Source organism: Salvelinus namaycush, chromosome 11, assembly GCF_016432855.1.
Source record: "Salvelinus namaycush isolate Seneca chromosome 11, SaNama_1.0, whole genome shotgun sequence".
NCBI lineage: Eukaryota > Metazoa > Chordata > Actinopteri > Salmoniformes > Salmonidae > Salvelinus > Salvelinus namaycush.
This window is the reverse complement of record NC_052317.1, coordinates 25,051,652-25,074,329: the sequence shown is the minus strand read 5'-3', so window position 1 is coordinate 25,074,329 and position 22,678 is coordinate 25,051,652. Positions and strand designations below refer to the sequence as shown.

At 45.7% G+C, this 22,678-nt stretch overlaps 1 protein-coding gene across 1 annotated transcript in view; it reads left to right on the top strand.

Moving 5' to 3' along the window:
• Positions 1 to 22,678, top strand: part of LOC120055568 (zinc finger protein 521-like) — a 99,610-nt gene that overhangs the window by 29,882 nt on the left and 47,050 nt on the right. The window contains exon 3 of the mRNA XM_039003443.1: positions 17,209 to 17,340. Coding sequence (XP_038859371.1) covers positions 17,209 to 17,340 — 132 coding nt within the window. The remainder of the gene's footprint in view (positions 1 to 17,208; positions 17,341 to 22,678) is intronic.

Genomic DNA, 22,678 nt, shown 5'->3' with positions numbered 1-22,678 from the left:
TGGTTGGCTAGTAGCTTCTTATAGTGCTCCCCTCTCCTCTAACCCCCAGCAGCCCCAGACTGAGTGTGCTCTCTGAAGACCTCTTCAGAGATATGGCCTATTGTATTCAAGGAGCATCCTCTGACAGTCTTAATGGACAAGTGGTCTCTCTCCAAGGCTATGGACTGTCTCTCTGTCTCTCTTTGCTCTCTCACTCTCGCTGAAAAGACCACTCTGGGCATGTCTGGGATAAGAGCCGTTTCTCTCCTATCCTCTTATCCTCCTCTCAGGCCCTACCAAGGCTGTTGTGTTTACTGGGAGGAACTAAACAAAGCGATCAGAGAACAGTGAACACAGAGAGCAAAGCTGAGAAGAAGAGGCTGGGGAGTGAACAAGAGGAGGTGTGGGGATAAGATGCTTGGCAGAGGTGCTGAACAGGGCTGAGGAGGTTGGATGAGGAGTGGACTAGGCTGGGGATGAGGAGAGGGGCTGGGGAGTAGAGTTAAGGGGCTTGGATGAGGAGTGTGGATGGGGAGCTTGGATGAGGAGGTTGGATGAGGAGCAGGGCTGAGGAAGTTGGATGAGGAGCAGGGCTGAGGGGGTTGGATGAGGAAGTTGGATGAGGAGCAGGGCTGAGGAGGTTGGACGAGGTGCGGGGCTGAGGAGGTTGGACGAGGAGCAGGGCTGAGGAGGTTGGACAAGGAGCAGGGCTGAGGAAGTTGGATGAGGAGCAGGGCTGATGAATGAGGAGTGTGGATGGGGAGGTTGGCTAGGGAGTATAGATGAGGAGGGTCTCTAGGCTCCTTTGGGCTCCTGATGGGAGGTCTCTTTCAGAATGGGTGGAAATGGTCAAGAGTAGAGCTTTCTTAAAGTATTATACTGTACATGGTGGTATGAGAGTGGATATAAAAAATGGCGATATTGAAATGTAGTGCACTGCGCCATATCATATATGCTGATCATAGGAATGCTTTTCATTGATCTTCAAAATGGATATAAACAACATGACCAAAGGTATGTGGACACCTGTTTGTCAAACATCTCATTCCAAAATCATGGACATTAATATGGAGTTGGTCCCACCATTGCTGCTTTAGTATAACAGCCTCCACTCTTCTGGGAAGGCCTTCCACTAGATGTTGGAATAATGCTGTGGGGACTTGTTTCCATTCAGCCGCAAGAGCATTAGTGAGGTTGAGCATTGATGTTGGGCGATTAGGCCTGGCTCACAGTTCCAATTCATCCCAAAGGTGTTCGATGGGGTTGAGGTCAGGGCTCTGTGCAGGCTAGTCAAGTTCTTCCACACTAATCTCGACAAACCATTTCTGTATGGACCTCGCTTTGTGCACGGGGCATTGTCATGCTGAAACAGGAAAGAGCTTTCCCCAAACTGTTGCCACAAAGTTGGAAGCACAGAATAGCCTAGAATGCCATTGTATGCTGTAGCGTTAAGATTTCCCTTCACTTGAACTAAGGGGCCTAGCCCGAACCATGAAAAACAGCCCCAGACCATTATTCCTCCTCCACCAAAGTTGACCATTGGCAATATGCATTGGGGCAGATAGCATTCTCCTGGCATCCACCAAACCCAGATTCGTCCGTCGGACTTCCAGATGGTGAAGCTTGATTCATCACTCCAGAGAACGCTTTTCCACTGTTCCAGAGTCCAATGGCGATGAGCTTTAGACCACTCCAGCCGACGCTTGGCATTTGTGCATGGTGATCTGAGGCTTGTGTGCGGCTGCTCGGCCATGGAAACCCATTTCATGAAGCTACCGACGAACAGTTCTTGTGCTAACGTTGCTTCCAGAGGCAGTTTGGAACTCGTTTGGGATTATTACAACAGAGGACAGACGATTTTTATATGCTACAGGCTTCTGCACTCGGCGGTCCCGTTCTGTGCGCTTGTGTGGCCTATCACTTCGAGGTTGAGCCATGGTTGCTCCTAGACATTTCCACTTCACAATAACAGCACTTACAGTTGGCAAACTGACTTATGACAGTGCCACGTTGAAAGCCACTGACCTCTTTAATAAGGCCATTCTACTGCCAATGTTTGTCTATGGAGATTGCATGGATGTGTGCTCGATTTTAGCACACAGCAACGGGTGTGGCTGAAATAGCCGAATCCACTAATTTAAAGGGGCGTCCACATACTTTTGTATATTTAGAATATCTTCATCTCAATAGGCACAAGCCATGAGCTTTAAACAAAATAACTTAGCACAACAAATATTCAGACAAACCCCCTAAGCAATTAGTCCACTGCCTCCTTTCTCTTTGTCCACATCACCATTGTGATCTTTTTAAAAGTCACTCCTCCCACCTCCACTTACTCCATACTTTTTCCTCTGAGACTCCAATGCAAGTCCAAGGTTTCTGAGTTGAACCCACAGTTGGTTTAAGTGTAATAAAATGTATGTCATGTCTGTGGCTCTGAGGCTCTCTGGCTCTCCCCCCCTGGCTTCGCTCACCCCCCTCACCCCATCACCCCTGGCCCTGAAAAAGCCCTGAGTCTGTTCTGACAAGAAGGCCTCTGTGGCTTCCTCTGCAGTGATCTTTAGCCCCTCCGGGTCCTGTCAACTATTTCAGGACGTCTGTGTGATTTGAGAGCGGACTCAATCGTTTACAGCTCCACGTATGCTTCAGAGAATCGACCGAGGAGGAAAAATAGACAGAAATATGGTATGGGTATGGAGGGATGGAAGACTTGGACAGATAGACTAGTAGGCCTCTGGGAAATCCTACTCTGATGCCGGACTGGAGAGAAAAAAACAGGCCGGATCTGGTTTAATCATGTTTATTAATATATGGAGTCTCTTCATATGGAACAATGCTATGGTGCAACGGTGCTATTCTTGGGGTTATGACATCTAGTAGGCACCCTTTTATTTATTGGATTAGTGAGTCATCTTCTTGTGTGTCCTTTTCTGTCGTTTCATTTGATTCCGATGGGTTCAGATAATGGAAACTATGGCAACGGAAGTCAGGTGCAGTCAGTGGCTGCAGAGGAGACCAGAGGCACACGAGCTGAGCCGTGTCCCAGATGATGCACATTTGAATTTCAACATATATTGACTCAATTCCTGGTATCTGTTTGTTTATTATATATTAAATCTTTATGTAGATGAGTGAGAATATAAATTATGTGTGAAGTGCTTTCCTTCAATGGCTTGTCGACTTGTGTATGTGTGTCTGTGTGATTTTATGTGTGTGGGTGCATGAGTATGTGTGTGTGTGCGTGCACATGTTATTGCCACTCCGAGAGACTGTGTATTAGACAAGGGATGGCAAAGGGGGGTGCCCCAGCTCAGAGCTCTCGAGCTCTCCAGGGGCACAGCTTGGGGGAGGGAGACCTGGTGGGGGGGGGGGGGGGGGGGGGGGGGGGGGGGGGGCGTAGCGAGAGTAACTGCCATTCCAAGTGCCACATCTGCTTGACACCAGTCAACAGGCACAGTGATGACACAGTGGATGCCAGTCAGGCCCTACTGGCCTCATCCACGTCTCTTGTGTTGTGTTGATTCTGGTGAACTGCAGTGGTGGATGGTGTGTGTCAAACGCAACACAGGCTTATAGAACTGTATGATATTGTTGGGGTTTTGGGACAAAATGTGACAGGATTCCACTTTCACCCAAAAACACAGACATAGTGGCTATCAATTTTTCTTCTCTATATCTCTCTCTCATGTGTACGTGGCCTTGTAGACTATTAGTTCATTTTTGAAAAAACCGACTGAGTCCACTGTCTGTTCTGTATTTGAGTGTCCGCCAACCAACCCAGCCATACTGTAGTCGTTCAGCCCCAGAGGCTCCAAGGTCTGTTGGGGAGACGGGACGTTTCAAACAGCATAACTCCCTCTCTCTTTACACCCTCTCTGCTCCCATTACTTCATTATATGCAGGTGTTTTCCTAACTCAAGTTCCTCTCTCAGGTTCTTGCTCTTGATCTAATAAAAATGTAAGTGTAAATGCATAAGGCAAGGTAGAAGGGGGGAGAGGGAAAAGGAAAGGAGGAGGAAACAGGAGGCTGGTGGGAGAAGCTATATGTGTACAGGCTCATTGTAATGGCTGAAATGGAATCAATGGAACGGAGTCAAACACCTTGTTTCCATTTGTTTGATGTGTTTGGTACCATTCAATTGATTCCATTAGAGCTATTACAATGAGCCTGTCCTCCTATAGCTCCTTCCACCAGCCTCCTCTGACTAGGAAGTAGCTGAATATGCTGTCTGAAGCAAATTATGGGCCCCATGTAGATTCATCAGTCTTCCCGGCTGGATTAAGGAAGGGCCTTTCTAATGAAGTTCGCCCTGTCAAAATGAAGGGACTAATTCTGATTTAGCTGCGGTAATGAACTTCTCTTCTCCTAGTGAGATCAGCACCATGGGGTGAGAACGGGGGAGAGAGGGAGCAAGGGAGAGAGAGAGAAAAACAGGACAGGAGAGCGACGAGGAGAGGAGGGACAAGGAGAGACTAGAGAATAAACTGGACTACACTCTTAGAAAAAAGGTTTCCAAAAGGTGACTGTCCCCATAAGAGAACCCTTTTGGGTTCCATGTTGAACCTTTTCTGGAGAGGGTTCTACATTGAACCCAAAAGGGTTCTACCGACAATCAAAAAGGGTTCTTGAAAGGGTTCTCCTATGAGGACAGCCGATAGCACCTTTTTTTCTAAGAGTGTATAGACAGGTAGGTATGTCGCTCACAGAAAATAATTAAAAACATTATGCAAAATGCCTGTCTCATATTTGCTGAGATGTATTAAATTTCCAGCGTGGCTGTGTTATATAAAATTATGCTAATGTCTGGCTGACCCGCTGCGAACGGTGGCTTGCTGGTCTTGAGCATGCGTGGCTGGCCGCTACAAGGAGCGCGCTCAGTGGGACTCGGCTTTTCTATTAAGGAAAACCTCTAGATACCTGATGATGAATTCTCTCTCACCAAATGTTCCCCTCTCTTTTTTGTGTTGAAAATATGAGCGCTTTTATAAATGACTTTGGAGAGCCCGGCGTGGTGCTCGATGCTCCGTGGTCTGCGCTGAGCGGAGGGGTGTGGGGGGGGTTGTATTGGAGGGAGGAGGTTGTGGGGTCCCTCTGCACCAGGCTAAGGGAGTCAATTAAAGAGAGCACTGATAATTATAAGCCAGCAGAACGCAGGGGCTGGCTAATTGTACAGTGCTCCATGCCGCGAGACCAGCCAAGGGACCTTTCTCCATCTCTCCCCGCTCTCCAGCCATCTATCCTCCCTCCTGCTTCTTTGTGTGGATGGGCTGCGGACAGACACCATAGAGTCATGCGATCCTCAGCCTGCACAACGCAGCTGCCACCATGTGAATAGCGAAGAAAGGCCCTTGCAAGTGTGTCATAATTAACTTTTTACATTTAGGCCACTTACTCTTTTCATGGGCAGAAACACAGATTCTTGTTAGAGTTGTCCCTGCTCTACCTCCCTTACTTGTGCTTCTTTGCCTGTTAGCTTTTTTGTCTGATTCACTTCTGTCTTTTTCTCTCTTTCTTTCGGCCGCAGGTTGCATTGAGTGCCAGTCAGAGTCTTCTTGTGCTGTGAAATAGCAGGGCTATAGTCATTTGACCTTTATTTTCCCCAAACAAGAAAAGGCCCCATTAGTTTAGAATGGGGCATGGATGAAGTAAATGAGAGCAGTTGACTGCAGAATTGTGTTTGTATGGCTGCAGGGGGTCTAATGCTCCAATACCATCCATCTCAGCAGCCAGCCTGCACTGTTTGGCCCCGATGGACCTCCATACCTGGCCTCAAGCTGCAGTGCCTACACATAATTCGTTAACAAGTCTTCTGCTCTGCTCTCCCCTTTGCTATGGTGGGGGTTTTGTGTGTGCATTTTGGTGAACTGCAGCCCCAAAGACCTACCAACTATTAATTTGAGTTATAACCAGTGTGTCTTCTTGCTTTAACTGTAGCTATTAAGCAACAAAATGGCAGACAGTCAGAAGATCGTATACTACCTAAGTAGTGTGTAAACACCAGCTCTTCTCTGGTTTCACTGTTTGAGTGTAGTGCACACTTCCCTACAGCAGCATCCTTAACTTCAGCTGAGTACTGATTAGCTAGAGAGAAAAATGCCACGTCCATTGTTTTGATGTTCTTTTTACTTACCTCATATTAGCCATCTTGATGGCAGACAGTGACTATTAGCTCATACTGTATGTGCTTTACCATGTTGATAAGTTTGTCTTTTAGTGACTATTTAGCAACACCTTTTATGCATTGTATAGGTCTACTGTCTACTGTGCATAACCCATAAAGAGGCTATGAAATAGAACATACACCTTATAGCTCACAAATAACCCAGATATTACAGTGTGTTGTCCTCTTCAAGGTGTTCTAGTTGGCTACGCCTTTTATACTGTCTTCAGGCCTTACACTTGTTTATCTCAATACCAGTTTGGCAGTTAGAAGGTGCCTGTGACCTAGCCAACCTGGCCGCTTAGGGGATGGTGTGAGACGGATAATGCCGGCGGTGTAGAGAGAGAAAGAGAGCGGGAAAGTGGCTAGCATAAGACTAGCTGTGCTCTGATTAGCACTTACACCCTGAGGTGTGCACTGTGCACCACTGTGCGTCCAGGTTCAAGTTAAGCCATGCATCAGGCCTGACAATCTCCCAGAGACTTAGGCTGCGTCCCAAATCACACCCTATTCCCATTTGGGACGTAGAACTATATCCCGCCCACCCCCAGTCGCCAGCGGCAACTCGCTTGTAAGGTCGTCGCCACCACTGTCACCCGACAACCTCACCCCTTAGTTCAGTTCACTCTGGAGGTTTGAAGTAAAAGTCACACAGTCATGGCACAAGCATGGGACCCTGACATTGGGGTTTTTCTTTCTGTCTGTCTGTGGCACATTGGTTTTCACTTCCTGTTCTCTCCTTGTGATTGTCCCGATTCCCTTATACTCTCACTTCAATTCATGTCTTCTCTCTGTTTTGACATGGGTACACTTCTCTGCTACACATCTCTCCTCTATTCTTCTTGTATATAGCTGCTATAAAGGTAGTTTTATCAGTCTTAATGAGGATATTAGCTAGCATTTGACCATACTAGAGCATCATTATCATCATACCTGTATAGTAATGAGGGTGATGTTCAGGACGTTTAAATAGAGTTTTATTCTACAATGTTGTTCATAATGGCATGTCCTCCTCTTTAAACTGAGAAGGCAGGATATAAATATTAGGTATATTCCCCTCCAGGTGCCAGTTCTCCAATCAGCCTAGGTTCACGGGGAGCCAATCAGCCTTGGTCCAGGGGGAGCCTGGTCCCCGTGCGCTAGCTACAGTAGCTCCCATCTACCAGCTACATCCATATCCCGCCCCCTTTCTCTTCTCAACGCACTAATGGGCCTTCTAGTATCTCTAAAATGAACCGAGTTCCACATGAGAAGTGGTTCTATATCTCCAGAGAACACATATACACACTCACTCCACCGCACGGAAATGTATTTGTATTCACCCATAATTCCCCGGGCCTTAATCACTCAGATTTTCCCCCATTATCTGTTAATGGATAGTTCCCATGGAGATGTAGAGCCAAGTAAACCCACCTACTGTTTACAGCCCCAGAGCTGTCTACTCAACTCTGCCACCGTACACACAACACCATAGCTTTACTCTATATACTAGTATGTCCTCTAAAAACCCAAATGATATCCTTCTCTCGCCTTCTCACAATTTCAAAAAGTATTGCAGTCACAAGTAGCATTTCAGAGAGTGTGTAAGTTGAAAGATGCCTGAATGCAGGATATGTAACTGAGTCTTTCAGAAACAGCTGTGGACTACTCTGGGTTTTTATGCCTGGCAATTTCCTCGGATGTTTCTTGGTGTGTTTTCTGTGACCTATAGTTCACCATATTGCAGTCTGAAGCCTATCATCTTTAGACCTGATTGAGCACAAATAATACCTTGTTGAGAGACTGCATTCTGAGTGTGACCTCAACCTTGACTTGACCCCGATTGTAGTTTGTTTAGTCTACCGTGTTTCCTATTCCTTTTCTATGACTACTGTTTTCTAATTATTCTCACCTGATGAAAATGGCCTTCTTTAACGTCTTTGGTTGACATCTTTTGTTTTGTCTCCACAAATTTGTTAGAGGTTGCTGCCTGATTTTGAGAAGTGGGCGGACTTGGTTCCTTTAAGAGGGAGCTTGTGAGTAAGATTCACAGTGTGACAGAGAAGTGTAAATCTAACTATCAGATTACTATGAAGTGATCCTGAATTCCCCTTTTCACTGGACCTGCTCTGAAGCAGAATTGTTAATATAGGGTAGTGGGTAGTATGTAAGGGGTAGGGGATGAGGAGGGGACTTGGCTAGGATACATATTTTAATTAAGCCCTGTAGTGCAACATACTTAATTTTGGTCAAATTTTTGAGAATACCCAATACCTGAGATTATTTGAGAAATATTAGTAGCGTCTTTCAGTAACTGTATTCACTGGTGTGCACTATAGCCACACTAAATCCTCACACATACTGTACTGCACACACACAGAGATTCACACTCTTACTCAAATCTACTCTACACACATACTCTACTATATACTGAGTTTACAAAACATTAACAACACCTGCTCTTTCCATGACATAGACTGACCAGTGAAAGCTATAATCCCTTATTGATATCACTTGTTATATCCACTTCAGTCAGTGAAGGGAAGGAGACAGGAAAAATAAGGAATTTTAAGCCTTGAGACAATTGAGACATGGATTGTGTATGTGTGTCATTCAGAGGGTGAATGGGCAAGACAAAAGATTTAAGTACCTTTGAACGGGGTATGGTAGTAGGTGCCAGGCACACCGGTTTGTGTGAAGAACTGCAACGCTTCTGGGTTTTTCACGTTTAACAGTTTCCTGTGTGTATCAAGAATGGTCCACCACCCAAAGGACATCCAGCCAACTTGACACAACAATGGGAAGCATTGGAGTCAACATTGGGCCAGCATCCCTGTGGAACGCTTTTGACACTTTGTAGAGCCCATGCCCCGACTAATTGAGGCTGTTCTGAGGGCAACTCAATATTAGGAAGATGTTATTAATGTTTTGTACTCTCAGTGTATACAAAGCTGTACTTGAACATCCAGACGAAACCGAAAGGAAAACAAACCCCAGTGTCCCAAACAACCTTCAACAGAACATTAACTTCAGCCTGGTTGCTGAAGAGTAAACACAAGAAGAAATAATAAAGGCTGTCCTTTTGAAAGAGTTTTCCTACTCGGTCTCTCCTTACACATGGGAAAGATATTAGATGTTTGTGTTTTTCAGGAGCTGTGAAATACATAAACCATGAACCTTAGGCGTGCCACCATGCCCTGTGGATATGCAGATGGACTTACTTTGCTGGTGTCAGGGACGCTTAGAGGGAGCAGGAACAGAAAAGCTCTCATCTAAAAGATTTCGCTTATGAGTGCAGGGGGACAGGGTGGTGGCAGTGGAGGCAGAACACTCACGAGTGTGGAGGGAGAAGGGAGGGTGAGGGGGGTGAGAGAGAAATATATATATATAGAGAGAGAGCTTCCAGTCCCCAGTGGCTCTGTAACTATATCCAGAGTCTGCTCCAGTCGGTGCAGAGCGGGCCAGGGTGGGGGCTCCTGAATGCTCTGTCCTGATTGGACAGCCCTGGGGGAGGCTGGGGGAACGACAGGAAGTGACCTCACCCCGATGAGGGAGCTATAGGGGCGCGCTGGCTGACTTCCTCCCTTGACTCTCACTAAGGAACAGGCTGCCAGTGTGATCCAACCCCTGCTCCCCTGCCGCTTACAAACCCGTCCCCCTATACACAGTTACATTACGGGGGCGGGCAGTGCCGAACAGACTCATGCACTCACACACTGAGTCATCCCACTTGCACTGTACTGTCTTACACACACTCTTCATGCACACACATGCAGTAACAACCAATCACGTATCTTAGATTCACAGACATATTCTCTCTCTCTCTCTCTCTCTCTCTCTCTCTCTCTCTCTCTCTCTCTCTCTCTCTCTCTCTCTCTCTCTCTCTCTCTCTCTCTCTCTCTCTCTCTCTCTCTCTCTCTCTCTCTCTCTCTCTCTCTCTCTCTCTCTCTCTCTCTCTCTCTCTCTCTCTCTCTCTCACACACAAATACACAAATACACACACGCATGCACCCAAGGTCAGACGGTTGGGCAGGTGCAGAGTTATCTGCATAATGAAGCAGGTCAGGTCTCTGAAGGAACAGGAGTGTGCTCCAGGGTCAAACAAGGGCTGCACATATGGGCAAAGGCATGGAGTGCTCTGAACACACACACACACACACACACACACACAGACGGCCAGGTTGAATGGGGATCAAAGAACTCTGTCGCTATCTTACACACATGCACTAATTATGCACACACATATGCACGCACACACGTGCACACACACCATGTCTCATCTTTCAAAGGGGAATGCACAATTACAGGGGACACAATCAACTCCTCTGGTTTCTGTGATAAAATTGTTTTTTAAATATTTCCATCCATACCTAAGCCACTAAGCCAGACACACACAGTAAGACAATAGCTTGTCATGTGAGCTCATTCAGACACGACCAGCTTTAAATGTTTGTTTTGAGGTCATAGTAGAGGTTTCTCCTTGACAGGGTTATAAGGAGAAGAGGGCTGGCCATATGGTGATATAGAGCATAAACATGCTCTGTATATAATAAATGAATAGACTCACTATGCTGTGTAACACGTTTCCCATTGCCCTCCTAGAACAGCCCAGGTCGTTGGGTTGTATTTACATTTACATTTACATTTAAGTCATTTAGCAGACGCTCTTATCCAGAGCGACTTACTAGTTGGTGCATTCACCTTATGATATCCAGTGGAACAACCACTTTACAATAGTGCATCTAACTCTTTTAAGGGGGGGGGGGGGTTAGAAGGATTACTTTATCCTATCCTAGGTATTCCTTAAAGAGGTGGTGTTTCAGGTGTTTCCGGAAGGTGGTGATTGACTCCGCTGACCTGGCGTCGTGGGGGAGTTTGTTCCACCATTGGGGTGCCAGAGCAGCGAACAGTTTTGACTGGGCTGAGCGGGAGCTGTACTTCCTCAGAGGTAGGGAGGCGAGCAGGCCAGAGGTGGATGAACGCAGTGCCCTTGTTTGGGTGTAGGGCCTGATCAGAGCCTGAAGGTACGGAGGTGCCGTTCCCCTCACAGCTCCGTAGGCAAGCACCATGGTCTTGTAGCGGATGCGAGCTTCAACTGGAAGCCAGTGGAGAGAGCGGAGGAGCGGGGTGACGTGAGAGAACTTGGGAAGGTTGAACACCAGACGGGCTGCGGCGTTCTGGATGAGTTGTAGGGGTTTAATGGCACAGGCAGGGAGCCCAGCCAACAGCGAGTTGCAGTAGTCCAGACGGGAGATGACAAGTGCCTGGATTAGGACCTGCGCCGCTTCCTGTGTGAGGCAGGGTCGTACTCTGCGAATGTTGTAGAGCATGAACCTACAGGAACGGGTCACCGCCTTGATGTTAGTTGAGAACGACAGCGTGTTGTCCAGGATCACGCCAAGGTTCTTAGCACTCTGGGAGGAGGACACAATGGAGTTGTCAACCGTGATGGCGAGATCATGGAACGGGCAGTCCTTCCCCGGGAGGAAGAGCAGCTCCGTCTTGCCGAGGTTCAGCTTGAGGTGGTGATCCGTCATCCACACTGATATGTCTGCCAGACATGCAGAGATGCGATTCGCCACCTGGTTATCAGAAGGGGGAAAGGAGAAGATTAATTGTGTGTCGTCTGCATAGCAATGATAGGAGAGACCATGTGAGGATATGACAGAGCCAAGTGACTTGGTGTATAGCGAGAATAGGAGAGGGCCTAGAACAGAGCCCTGGGGGACACCAGTGGTGAGAGCACGTGGTGCGGAGACAGATTCTCGCCACGCCACCTGGTAGGAGCGACCTGTCAGGTAGGACGCAATCCAAGCGTGGGCCGCGCCGGAGATGCCCAACTCGGAGAGGGTGGAGAGGAGGATCTGATGGTTCACTGTATCAAAGGCAGCCGATAGGTCTAGAAGGATGAGAGCAGAGGAGAGAGAGTTAGCTTTAGCAGTGCGGAGCGCCTCCGTGACACAGAGAAGAGCAGTCTCAGTTGAATGACTAGTCTTGAAACCTGACTGATTTGGATCAAGAAGGTCATTCTGAGAGAGATAGCAGGAGAGCTGGCCAAGGACGGCACGTTCAAGAGTTTTGGAGAGAAAAGAAAGAAGGGATACTGGTCTGTAGTTGTTGACATCGTAGGGATCGAGTGTAGGTTTTTTCAGCAGGGGTGCAACTCTCGCTCTCTTGAAGGCGGAAGGGACGTAGCCAGCGGTCAAGGATGAGTTGATGAGCGAGGTGAGGTAAGGGAGAAGGTCTCCGGAAATGGCCTGGAGAAGAGAGGAGGGGATAGGGTCAAGCGGGCAGGTTGTTGGGCGGCCGGCCGTCACAAGACGCGAGATTTCATCTGGAGAGAGAGGGGAGAAAGAGGTCAAAGCACAGGGTAGGGCAGTGTGAGCAGAACCAGCGGTGTCGTTTGACTTAGCAAACGAGGATCGGATGTCGTCGACCTTCTTTTCAAAATGGTTGACGAAGTCATTCGCAGAGAGGGAGGAGGAGGGGGGAGGGGGATTCAGGAGGGAGGAGAAGGTGGCAAAGAGCTTCCTAGGGTTAGAGGCAGATGCTTGGAATTTAGAGTGGTAGAAAGTGGCTTTAGCAGCAGAGACAGAAGAGGAGAATGTAGAGAGGAGGGAGTGAAAGGATGCCAGGTCCGCAGGGAGGCGAGTTTTCCTCCATTTCCGCTCGGCTGCCCGGAGCCCTGTTCTGTGAGCTCGCAATGAGTCGTCGAGCCACGGAGCAGGAGGGGAGGACCGAGCCGGCCTGGAGGATAAGGGACATAGAGAGTTAAAGGATGCAGAAAGGGAGGAGAGGAGGGTTGAGGAGGCAGAATCAGGAGATAGGTTGGAGAAGGTTTGAGCAGAGGGAAGAGATGATAGGATGGAAGAGGAGAGAGTAGCGGGGGAGAGAGAGCGAAGGTTGGGACGGCGCGATACCATCCGAGTAGGGGCAGTGTGGGAAGTGTTGGATGAGAGCGAGAGGGAAAAGGATACAAGGTAGTGGTCGGAGACTTGGAGGGGAGTTGCAATGAGATTAGTGGAAGAACAACATCTAGTAAAGATGAGGTCAAGCGTATTGCCTGCCTTGTGAGTAGGGGGGGAAGGTGAGAGGGTGAGGTCAAAAGAGGAGAGGAGTGGAAAGAAGGAGGCAGAGAGGAATGAGTCAAAGGTAGACGTGGGGAGGTTAAAGTCACCCAGAACTGTGAGAGGTGAGCCATCCTCAGGAAAGGAACTTATCAAGGCGTCAAGCTCATTGATGAACTCTCCAAGGGAACCTGGGGGGCGATAAATGATAAGGATGTTAAGCTTGAAAGGGCTGGTAACTGTGACAGCATGGAATTCAAAGGAGGCGATAGACAGATGGGTCAGGGGAGAAAGAGAGAATGTCCACTTGGGAGAGATGAGGATCCCAGTGCCACCACCCCGCTGACCAGAAGCTCTCGGGGTGTGCGAGAACACGTGGGCAGACGAGGAGAGAGCAGTAGGAGTAGCAGTGTTATCTGTGGTAATCCATGTTTCCGTCAGTGCCAAGAAGTCGAGGGACTGGAGGGAAGCATAGGCTGAGATGAACTCTGCCTTGTTGGCCGCAGATCGGCAGTTCCAGAGGCTGCCGGAGACCTGGAACTCCACGTGGGTCGTGCGCGCTGGGACCACCAGGTTAGAGTGGCGGCGGCCACGCGGTGTGAAGCGTTTGTATGGTCTGTGCAGAGAGGAGAGAAGAGGGATAGACAGACACATAGTTGACAGGCTACAGAAGAGGCTACGCTAATGCAAAGGAGATTGGAATGACAAGTGGACTACACGTCTCGAATGTTCAGAAAGTTAAGCTTACGTTGCAAAAAATCTTATTGACTAAAATGATACAGTACTGCTGACTGGTGAAGTAGGCTAGCTAGCAGTGGCTGCGTTGTTGACTTAGTTTGAAAGTGTAGCTGGCTAGGTAGCCTCGGTAACTGGCTAGGTAACCTTGACAATTACTCTAAACTACACAATTATCTTGGATACAAAGACAGCAAAGACAACTATGTAGCTAGCTAACACTACACTAATCAAGTCGTTCCGTTGTAATGTAATAGTTTCTACAGTGCTGCAATTCGGTAGACGGTAGACGTTGGCTAGCTGCTGGCTTGCTAGCAGTGTTGCCTACGTTAGGACGAAAATAGCTGGCTAGCTAACCTCGGTAATTACGATAATTACTCTAAACTACACAATTACCTTGGATACAAAGACAGCAACGACAACTATGTAGCTAGCTAACACTACACTAATCAAGTCGTTCCGTTGTAATGTAGAAACTAATGTAATAGTTTCTACAGTGCTGCTATTCGGTAGACGGTAGACGTTGGCTAGCTGCTAGCTGCTGGCTAGCTAGCAGTGTTGACTAGGACTAGGACGAAAATAGCTGACTAGCTAACCTCGGTAATTACGATAATTACTCTAAACTACACAATTATCTTTGATACAAAGACGGCTATGTAGCTAGCTAAGATCAGACAAGTCAAACCGTTGTACTGTAATGAAATGTAATACTACCTGCGGAGCGAAATGCGACCACTCGCTCCAACAGTGCTGCTATTCGTCACTTATTGTCTTGTCACTATTGTCACTTTATATCGTATTACATGATATACAGTGGATAGTCTCCATTATACTGTAGGCAGCAAGTCACCAAAACAGCAAGTCACCAAAACAGGTACAGATACCTCTAATTGTTTTATTACTATACTGTACTGTTACTGTACTATACTGTAGCACATCTTATTAAGTGACTACACTTCCCTTGTAAAGATTTAAACCAATAACATTTAACTTGGTATTAAAATGCTTTATTAACATTATTTTGCAAAGATTGTTGTAATCGGCTGCTGGTTTCAGAAATTACCCATTTTTTATAACGTTGCCAAATGTTGTTAGTGGAGCGATCCAGCCCATGTTGTTTAATATGTGCTTTGAGCAGCGGAACAACAATTGACCATAAAAGTACAAATGGGAAAGTCACTGGCAGTGTGTGGGCTGGGGTTTTAAAACACTGGCATCTAGTTGGATCTGGGACGAATCTGTCCCGTTCATCTCAGGCCATTGTTGTTAAGATGAGTTGCGTTGCCAGATCTGTGAGTTGCGTTGCCAGATTTGCCCAAGGCCCATCCGGTAACCCCCCACTCTGATCCTCCAGGGCTTTGGATGGCCACAGCTGGTTAGGTGAATTGTGTGTTTCCGCGTCTGGTACCCTGGGCCCATGTTGTGGGCATTGGGCTGTAGAGACTGAAGGATGGGCCCTGGCCCTGGATAGGCACCCAGGGACCCTCCTTCCATCCCCCTTCACCCCCCTCTCGCTGGCCCCATGCCTGGACCCATGCTTCACGGGACAAGGGGATTTTGACAGAGTACAGGCCCAACTGCATGGATAGCAGAGTGCACTGGGTTTTTATTGGCGTGTAGTTCAGGAGATGGGCAGCTCGGTTCTGTGGAATGCTGAGTCAGCGGATCGTTGTGCAGCAAATGAGCATTAGGGAAGGTTCAGTGTCTGAACCAATGCCATTTATTTCAGCTATCAAGGTCTGAAATATCGGTCCGAGGTAATCTAATGTCAGGGAGAGACGTGTCATACATTCTAATGTGACAGGGGAATGGATGCAGACTCACAGTTGTTTTGGCCATTGCCATGAGCAATATCTCATTTCATGTATTAATTATAACTTATGTATTAGTAATAACATGAAAACATGGGTATTCATCTTGGTTGAAAACAATGAGATTGAATTCAACAGTTGTGTTAAAGAGAGCAGTTAAAATGCCATGGTGATAAAAAAGGGAAGTGTGTAAACGTTGAGATGTTGAAACATCTATAATATTCTCACTTGCTCATATTATTTATTATTAAATGTTGATTATAAAATTAATATGTTCCCACGCTTGGCTATTCTTACATTTACCACTTTAATCTGTAAATTAGCCTACATGTTTTTTATGCATTACATCTTTCCCTTTATCAAGCTACAGTAGCACTGCACCCTACAGCCATTTGCCCACACCAAGTCGCCCACAGAAATTAATTTGCGTGTTAGCCAATCAAAAAGAGCGATGCTTGCCATGTTCAAAGTGCAAGACCTCGCCTGTGCAATTAGGCCCCACCCCACACATCCAATTTATGCCTGATGGGTCTAGATCACACATTGTATTACTGTTGTATGAGCCACGAAAATTACAGGCAGGAGCCTTTGACACAAATGTGTTGGAGCTCAATTAAATGGGGAAGGAGGAGAAAATAAATAATATATACTACCATTCAAAAGTTTGGGGTCACTTAGAAATGTCCTTGTTTTTGAAAGAAAAGCACATTTTTGGTCCATTAAAATAACATCAAATTGATCAGAAATACAGTGTAGACATTGTTAATGTTGTAAATGACTATTGTAGCTGGAAACGGCAGATTTTTTATGGAATATCTCCGTAGGTGTACAGAGACCCATTATCAGCAACCATCACTCCTGTGTTCCAATGGCACGTTGTGTTAGCTAATCCAAGTTTATCATTTTAAAAGGCTAATTGAACATCAGAAAACCCTTTTGCAATTATGTTAGCACTGCTGAAAACTGTTGTTCTGATTAAAGAAGAAATGAAACTGGCCTTCTTTAGACTAGTTGAGTGTCTGGAGCATAAGAATTTGTAGGTTCGATTACAGGCTCAGAATGGCCAGAAACAAAGTACTTTCTTCTGAAACTCGTCAGTCTATTCTTGTTCTGATAAATGAAGACTATTCCATAACTTGGATTAGCTAACACAACGTGCCATTGGAACACAGGAGTGATGGTTGCTGATATTGGGCCTCTTTATGCCTGTGTAGATATTCCATAAAAGAATCAGCCGTTTCCAGCTACAATAGTCATTTACAACATTAACAATGTCTACACAGTATTTCTGATCAATTTGATGTTATTTTAATGGACAAAAAATGTGCTTTTCTTTCAAAAACAAGGACATTTCTAAGTGACCCAAAACTTTTGAACGATAGTGTATATTCTGGATCCCTCTCTGCTATTTGTACTCAGATTATTCACCCTTCTAACTATGTTGTTTTGTGTGTTGTGTGGTCTCTTTCTCCTTAGAAGAGGGCCTGAACCATGAGTGTAAGCTCTGCAGTCAGTCGTTCGACTCGCCAGCCAAACTCCAATGCCACCTGATCGAGCACAGCTTCGAGGGCATGGGCGGCACCTTCAAGTGTCCTGTCTGCTTCACAGGTGAGTGTCTGCGTGCATGTGTGTGCTTGCACGTGTGTCCTCAGAGAGCCCCACCCACAAAATTGCATTACAATGCAAAGCAATTTTCAGAAACCTCATTGTTTGTCTAAAATGGCAAATGGTTTTCTAAATGAGTATGAAAAGGTCAGAAAGGCAGGTCAGCCAAAGCTGAAAGCAGTTTGTTGCGTGCATCTTAATATTTACTAAAATTGCCTCTAAATCAAGACCTGTCATGAGCAGAGGGATAGAGGGTAGAAGAGGGCAGAGAGAGAATGGGAGAGAGAGCGAGAGAGAGAAAGAGAGATGCGGAAGAGGGAGGGTATATAGAGAGGGAGAGAGTGTGCTAGAGTGGAATAAAGAGGAAGGGGGGATGAAGGGAGTGAAGGAGGGAGAGTGAAGTGCTAATTGTGGATGTCGGTGGTGCTGATAGCTGTAATGATCTCATCTGTCTGTGTGCGTGGAGGTGGAAGGACCATGCAGGACTCCTCCGGAGAGGATAACTCCCTCCTTCAGTGTCAACAGGGTTAACTATCTCTATAATGAAATCTGCAAAGTCGTTAACTTCTCCTCATTCTTTCTTTTCCCCCTCTCTCAGCTCTTTAGCTATACTCGTTATTTTTCACTCTTTTCCATCCCTCAGCTGTTTACTCACTTCACTCGTTTTTATCTCAGTGTTTTTTCATCAGTTAATATTTAGAATTGCTCAGGTCTCATCATTTTACTTGTCTCATATTTTCACTCCTCCGCTCTTCTCCTCTTCATGTTCAGCTCTTCTCTTGTCCCATTGTCCAGCAGATGCTCACTCATTTGGCTTGTTTCTCTCGCTTTTTCTCAGTATTCACCCCTTCTCTCATACCCATCTCCTCTCATTGCTGTTTGGCCTTATCTCGCTTTTAGCAGCAGCTTATTGATATTTCCCCACCTCCCCCCCCCTCCCCCTGCCGGGGTCAGGCCGTTTAATATACAGAGCATGCTTTCTTCATCTGAGCCTTCATTTTCTACAGGCTGCTTTGACAGACAGGTCCCCCTTCTCCCTCTGCATCCATATCGATCACGGCGGCAGGCGCAGGAGAGAGAGAGATGCAGAGAGGGAGAGAGAGAGAGGAGAGCGAGAGAGAGGATGAGAATGTGAGAGAGAGAGAGAGAGAGAGAGAGAGAGAGAGAGAGAGAGAGAGAGAGAGAGAGCACCCTCAGGACAGTGGTGGTAGAGCAGACACACAGAGGCGGGGGACGGGGGGGTGGATGGAAGTGGTGGACCATGGGGAGTATGGATGGAGAGACTGAAAGGCCTGCTACTGTTGAGAAAGGAGGGAGGGGACAGGCTGAGACTCAGATCACACTAGCCTCCTCAGGCATTTTCTGGATAGGGAGAAATGAGTTGGGGGCAGTTGTCAGTGAGACCCAGTCTGTCCTTGAAAACATTTATACCCATTAAGATGGACTCAGTGATACAAGTCTGTATCCAAATTATCCAGTTTACCCGGAGAGGCATGTCTGTGTCGGAGGGGCAAAATTACTTGCAGTTATTCATTTGAGTTATTCACCACCTGGATTCGGTCTTATGTAGTAAAATTTGATTTATTTTAAATTTTTACATTGGATAAAAGTAGAGACTCAGAGCTACAAAATGGTATATCATACACTTCATTTTTGAGGAACAATGGGAAAGTAATTCTGCTTTGAAAGTTGATACACTTGTAAACTCAGTTTTGAGAAAAGGGCCTTTGAGTGTTGTGGTACCTACTGGAGAGCTCTCCTTTGACTACACCCATTCAGCATTGTTCACACCCTCTTAAGCCAGCCCCACACATCTCTTTAAGGATTCACATGAAGTCATGTGCTAAACAGTGAGTAGTGTAGTAAAGTTAAGACTAATACTGGTAGTAGCCTACAATAAGGGAAAATTCCAGGTAAACAGAGTGTCCAGATATTTTATAATTATTAGATAACGGTTACCCAGACACACTTATCTAAATTGATGGGTCATGTGAAAGAAATGCTATAACCCCCAGGCACATCCAGTGGTGGAAAAAGTACTAAATTGTCATACTTAAGAATAAATCATTTCAAATTCCTTATATTAAACCAGACAGCTGTGTCCAGTCCAGGTGGTGCTCATACAGGCAGACCATCTATGGGAGAAATAATGTCAGTGTTGCGCAGCAGCTGAAACCTGGTCCCGACAGTCAGAACGCTTCTTGGCGACAACAACACCAGGCTCCAGAGCATCGAGGCTGTAAAACAGGGAATAACAACAACAAAAAATCGGAAAACATTACAACCCTGCACAATGTCAATTCACCTCCCAAGTTTAGATAAGAAGAATAACCTCATACAATGTAATGAAAAAATTATTTTCACCTGAAGTGCTGGTACTGCTTGATCTGTGGCAGCGGCCTGAAGTACGGAGTCAGGTGTTTTTCCCAGCCATAGCTTTCCACCAGCACCGTACGTTCCTCCAGTCCAACCAGCTGTGGGATGTTGACCCCTGTCACAGTGCTGTCCTTCACAACACCAGCAATCTCAGACAAAGTGTTCACTCTGGTCTTTCTGAAGCGCTGCTTGATGAGACCGAATAACCAGTCGTGGGCAAACTTGGTGTGACCTGGGATCAGGAAGTGAAGGTACCAGAGCACAAACTTGTTCTTGTTTTGGTCACTGCAGTTATCACAATTCAGGTCCACACGTGTTTCCCCAACTCTGTACTTGGTGAAGAAATGGAGCATGTAGGTGATGACTCCGCTGCTACCTTTGCTTGCTTGGGCCAGCTCTCTTTTTGATGGGAGGCATTAGACCATTCTCCTTGTATGACTGGTGGAGGAGAGTCAGGCGTGTTCTACTGATGCTGAAAGAAAAGTTCCAGATACAAATATTTTAGCATTATTATACAATAGATGCGAAATGGCATTCTGAGAAAACATCACTAACATTACACACAATTCAATCATACACGTTACTAGCAATACAAACCGATTGTCATAACTAAAGTTAACCAAATAAATTAGGTTCAACATTAACGTTAGCTAGCAAGCTAGCCATCTAACCTCAGCTAACTTTAGCTAGCTAACAGCAAGTTTTAACTTTGGGTCTTTTGTTTAGACATGTCACGTTAATGTTAGCTACTGTAGCTAAAAAATGAACTATAATCCCAATCCATAGAGTAACATTACTAGCAATACAAACCGATTGTCATAGCTGAAGTTATTCAAATAAATTAGGTTCAACGTTAATGTTAGCTAGCAAGCCAGCAATCGAACTCCAGCTGGCAGGCGAATCATACACGTAAATTAATGTTAGCTAGCAAGCCAGCCATCTAACCTCAGCTAATGTTAGCTAGCTAACAGCAAGCTTTAACTTAGGGTCTTTTGTTTAGACATGTCATGTTAACGTTAGCTAGCTAAAAAAGAAACTATAATGCCAATCCATAGAGTAACGTTACTAGCAATACAAACCGATTGTCATAGCTAAAGTTAAACAAAAAGGTTAGCTAGTAAGCCAGCCATCGAACTCCAGCTGGCTAGCTAACAGCAAGCCTTAACTTGCAACGAAAACAACTTTCTGACAAAATTAGAAACGTATAATATCTGAAACTGTAGCTAGATTCTTACCCATATACATGGATGAAAGCTTCACGGCAGACTGCAACCCCTTTCATTAAATAAGACGTCCTGTGTCGTTTCCGTTTAGTTTGCACAGCTTGATTAGCCCGTTGTGTTCCACTGATTTCAAAACTAGGTCAACTTCTTCCGTGACAACAATACTGTTGATCACCGTTTCTTCCCCATTAATGGTATCAGAAGACTCTACAATGTCTTCTTCAATTAAAATGTTTTTACCTAAATCAAGGATTTCCTCATTGTCTGATTCATTTTCAGACTCAGATAGAGTCAGCATGGCACGATCGTCCTCCAGAAAGTAGTCCATTACAACTTTTTCCCACTGACTTTTGTCGATAGCGCCTGATAAATTCAAGGCAGCAATGTTATTGAGAGCAGTAGCAACATATCTGCAGTTCTCCATGGCTAACATTATATCTTTAGAAAAAACTGCAGTAGAAAGGATTATCTACGCATAACGAAAAGCTCATTTTAATGACACAAGATGCTACACTGCAGATCAATCTGAAACTCATCTCTCGGCATGTCCAGCCCACACATTATCATGGCTAGTGGGAAGGTTCCTTACTTTTTTTCTTTGGCTAAACCAACTAGGCTCGTCATTTAAGAACTTAATTCGTATTTAATGATGGAATAAAAGTTTGTTATTAACCTTTCTAGGACACGCGTTCCGCTAGCGGAACCCCCCCCAACATTCCGCTGAAAAGGCAGCGCGCAAAATTCAAAAATATATTTTTTAAATATTTAACTTTCACACATTAACAAGTCCAATACAGCAAATGAAAGATAAACATCTTGTTAATCTACCCATTGTGTCCGATTTTTTAAATGTTTTACAGCAAAAACACAACATATATTTATGTTAGCTCACCACCAAATCCAAAAACCACAGCCATTTTTTCCAGCCAAAGATAGCTTTCACAAAACCCAGAAATAGAGATAAAATTAATCACTAACCTTTGAACATCTTCATCAGATGACACTTATATGACATCATGTTACACAATACATTTATGTTTTGTTCGATAATATGCATATTTATATCCACAAATCTCGGTTTACATTGGCGCCATGTTCAGAAATGCCTCCAAAATATCCAGATAATGTTTTCTTTGGCTAAACCAACTAGGCTTGTAATTTAAGAACTTAATTCGTATTTAATGATGAAATAAAAGTTTGTTATTAAGGCACATGAAAGTTCACATGTTCGAGAAGGCATTTCTGCCAAAAAACGTCTCTCCTGTGAAGTCGTGACTTGAGACATACGCCTAGTTTCCTGAATCAGGTCACAATTACACTCTAGTCTGGTAGAGGTAGATCCCATTTACAAAACCAGGAGAATGGACAGACCATATAGGACCTGGTAATGAAAAACATAGGTAATATAGTAAAGGAAGAAGAAGAAGACAACTTTGGGGAAAGCTACAGTACAGCTCTGCAAATCGCAAGTTGTGAATGTAAGATGAAAGGATGGAGAGAGGGAGGAGAAGGGGAAGAAAGCTGGGGAATGGAAGGAGGGTAAATGGGAGTGGAAGCGAGGAGAGGAGATGAGAGGAGAGGAGAGCAAAGAGGTCCATAAGCCCCTGGATGATGAGATAGAGTGAGGCTGACTCTCCCAGGACAGCTTTGACAGGTTTCAGAAGTGGGGGAGCCTGCAGCTAGAAGTGTCTGCTCTTCCCGCACCCTTAGGAGTGGCTGCGAGGGGCTGCCAGGGAAAATGT